The following is a 2,653-nucleotide window of genomic DNA, read 5'->3' on the forward strand; positions in this document are numbered from 1 at the left end:
ATATACCCGTTAACACTTATGATGTTATTTGCAATAACCCGTTTTTTAAAACTTTGACCGTGGTGTATATTTAGGACATTCGCGGTCGTACGCTGGTAGCAACAGAAGAAAGAAATGTACATCCTTTATGACTCTCCTTGCACATGGATGTTGAGCCCACATGTGATAAACATTTCCGTAAAAAATAATTGATAATCGAAAAGCGTTAGTAAAAAAAATTATCTAACGAATACCATATATCAAAGCCAACTATATAACATTTACGCTTACCATACATTTGATGGCTTCGTCTCTACCTCTTTCTTGTCAATGATGTCTATAAAGTGGTACCACTAGAGTAGACAGGTGGACTCAATGATGGCGAATGGTCATGGAGGTGGTGCACAGTCATTCACTCAACTTCAATAACGACGTAAACTCATCCGATTACATACCGCTCAATCAACCAAAAATGTTAATGATCTAGGTATGGCCTCTCGATTGATTTTAAGTAAAAAACCATGAGTGAGTCAACAACACAAAACACAAGTCACAGCCACATCCTGGCCAACTATGCCCACTTCTCGTCCAAGACAAACAGAAAATGCTTGAGAGACAAGCCATCCATCTTCCCGACTCAATGGAAAATGTGTGCAAATAATAGATATAAATATAAATATATATCCCAGTTATTTTATCATATAAATAGCAAGCCATGTATATAAATACAATACTGAGATTCCAGGCCTTGAAAGAACCACGAATGACCCTAAAGTAATTTAAATATAAGGAGAGCATAAAGTTACAATTCTCGCTTCTTCAATTTTACTATAAATCCATTTTTCATCTGTAGAATACAAGACGGCTTAGGCTGGATGATCTGCCCTGCCACCACCTCCACATCAAAGTTCCACAACACGGTTGCGACTATAGTCTTCATATGCATAACCGCAATTTCCTTGCCTGGGCAGATCCTCGAGCCCGAGTTGAAGGCCAAGAACTTGTGAGATGGGACGTACCTCAGGGTGTTGCCATCCTCCGACAACCACCTATTTGGGTTATACTCAAGGCAATCGCTACCCCACAGGTCTTCCATTCTCCCCATGGAGTAGAGAGAAATAAGGATGGTGTCCCCGGCCTGCACCTCGTGGCCACTCGGCATGATATCATCAGCAGCCACTGTCTTGCGCTCGATAGGTGCCGATGGATACAACCTAAGAGTCTCGTACAAGGCAGCTCTGAGATAGACCAGAGGTTTTGTATCCTCCGGCTCAAAGATCATCATAGCACCCGGGCCCATGGGTGCTTTGCGTGATGCAATGGGTGAGAGTTGACTACGAATAATTGACACAATGTCAGGGTTTAGGATGAGGTTGTAGAAGACCCATGGTAGAGTGGTACCAACCGTGTCCCTACCAGCAAGCATGAAGCTGAGGAGCACCGCATGCAGCAAGTCAGTGTTGATGTAGTCTGGGTCATTGATGTAGGAAGATAGAATATCCTCGTGTTCCTCATCATTACTCAATGCACGTCTTCCTCCATTGAGAGTGATCTTATTCCTCTCCTTGATCATCTCCCCAGCAAATCTTCTTAGCACCTTGTGCGCTGCACGAAGCTTTCTCTCGGGGCCGATGTTTAGGCACCTCATTACCTTCCAGCAAGAGGCTGGAATTAAGTGTCGGAAAAATCCCACCTCCATGACCGTGTCCATGGCGACCGCGGCATCCATGGGTGGCATCAACATGTCCGAGGAGAAGGACAGGAGGCGAGGGTCGACGCCAAAGAGAGGTGTGGCAGCCAGGTCAAACATAAACCTTGAAATCACTTCTTGTATGTCCAACGGAGTGCCGGTGCTTGCTAGGTGGGCAAACAATGGGAGAAGGCCATTCTCCACCTTGTCACGACAGCAAGTCGCCATACTGGAAACCAACAGTGGGCTGCTAAGCACGCTCTGGATTTTTGCACGTGGACGGAGAGACGGTGCACCATCGATGGTGAAGAGACTGCCAGCCATGATGTCAAAAATGGCGGCAAACTCTGCTCCCTTGGGGAAGTTGGTGTAGTTTGTCGTGAAGATGTGCCGGACATTCGCAGGATCGCAGGTGATTAGTAACCGCATCCCGGTCCCAACCGGGCCATGTGCCCTGAAGTTGTGGCCTGATTGGGCAAGGACCTTGGTGAGATAGTCATGCAAGTTGCGGGCGTTGGCTAGGAAGGAAGGTAACATATGCATTATTGGCCAGTTTGTGGGAAGCACTGATGGGTTCTTCGATCTACTACTATACTTGAAGTACAAGTACATAGGGACAAGTAGCACGAGAGTGGAGATGAGCAGCTCTTGCGAGAAACAACTTGACAATATTATCATGAGGGTAGTGGGGGATATGCTACTATAGTACTACTTAGATTATGGATCCTGCAATCAACATGGGGATGTCTTCATTTATAGACAAGTTGCCTCGACCTAACTCCATTGGTGTGCACACGCTTTTGCATTGTAAAGTAGACTAACTAACAATTCGCTAGCCACTGTTAGAGTTGTGTCGAATATTATGTATAAGGGAGGTTACATTTGAACTTGTAGTTGTATTGTGTTTTGTAGGATATGAAGTTGTGTCCTAATAGGACACTTCTATCCTAGGCCTTTCATGTATAATGGGGCTAGACACACGGA

General features: G+C 45.2%; 1 protein-coding gene across 1 annotated transcript; it reads right to left on the reverse strand.

Moving 5' to 3' along the window:
* Window positions 1-726: 726 nt before the first annotated feature.
* LOC123398167 (noroxomaritidine synthase 2-like) lies at window positions 727-2,379 on the reverse strand. Its single transcript, XM_045092665.1, has one exon. It carries the CDS (start codon window positions 2,345-2,347, stop codon window positions 782-784), a length of 1,566 nt encoding a protein of 521 aa, XP_044948600.1. The 5' UTR covers window positions 2,348-2,379; the 3' UTR covers window positions 727-781.
* Window positions 2,380-2,653: the final 274 nt, after the last annotated feature.

This window comes from Hordeum vulgare, chromosome 5H (genome assembly GCF_904849725.1).
Source record: "Hordeum vulgare subsp. vulgare chromosome 5H, MorexV3_pseudomolecules_assembly, whole genome shotgun sequence".
Taxonomy (NCBI): Eukaryota; Viridiplantae; Streptophyta; class Magnoliopsida; order Poales; family Poaceae; genus Hordeum; species Hordeum vulgare.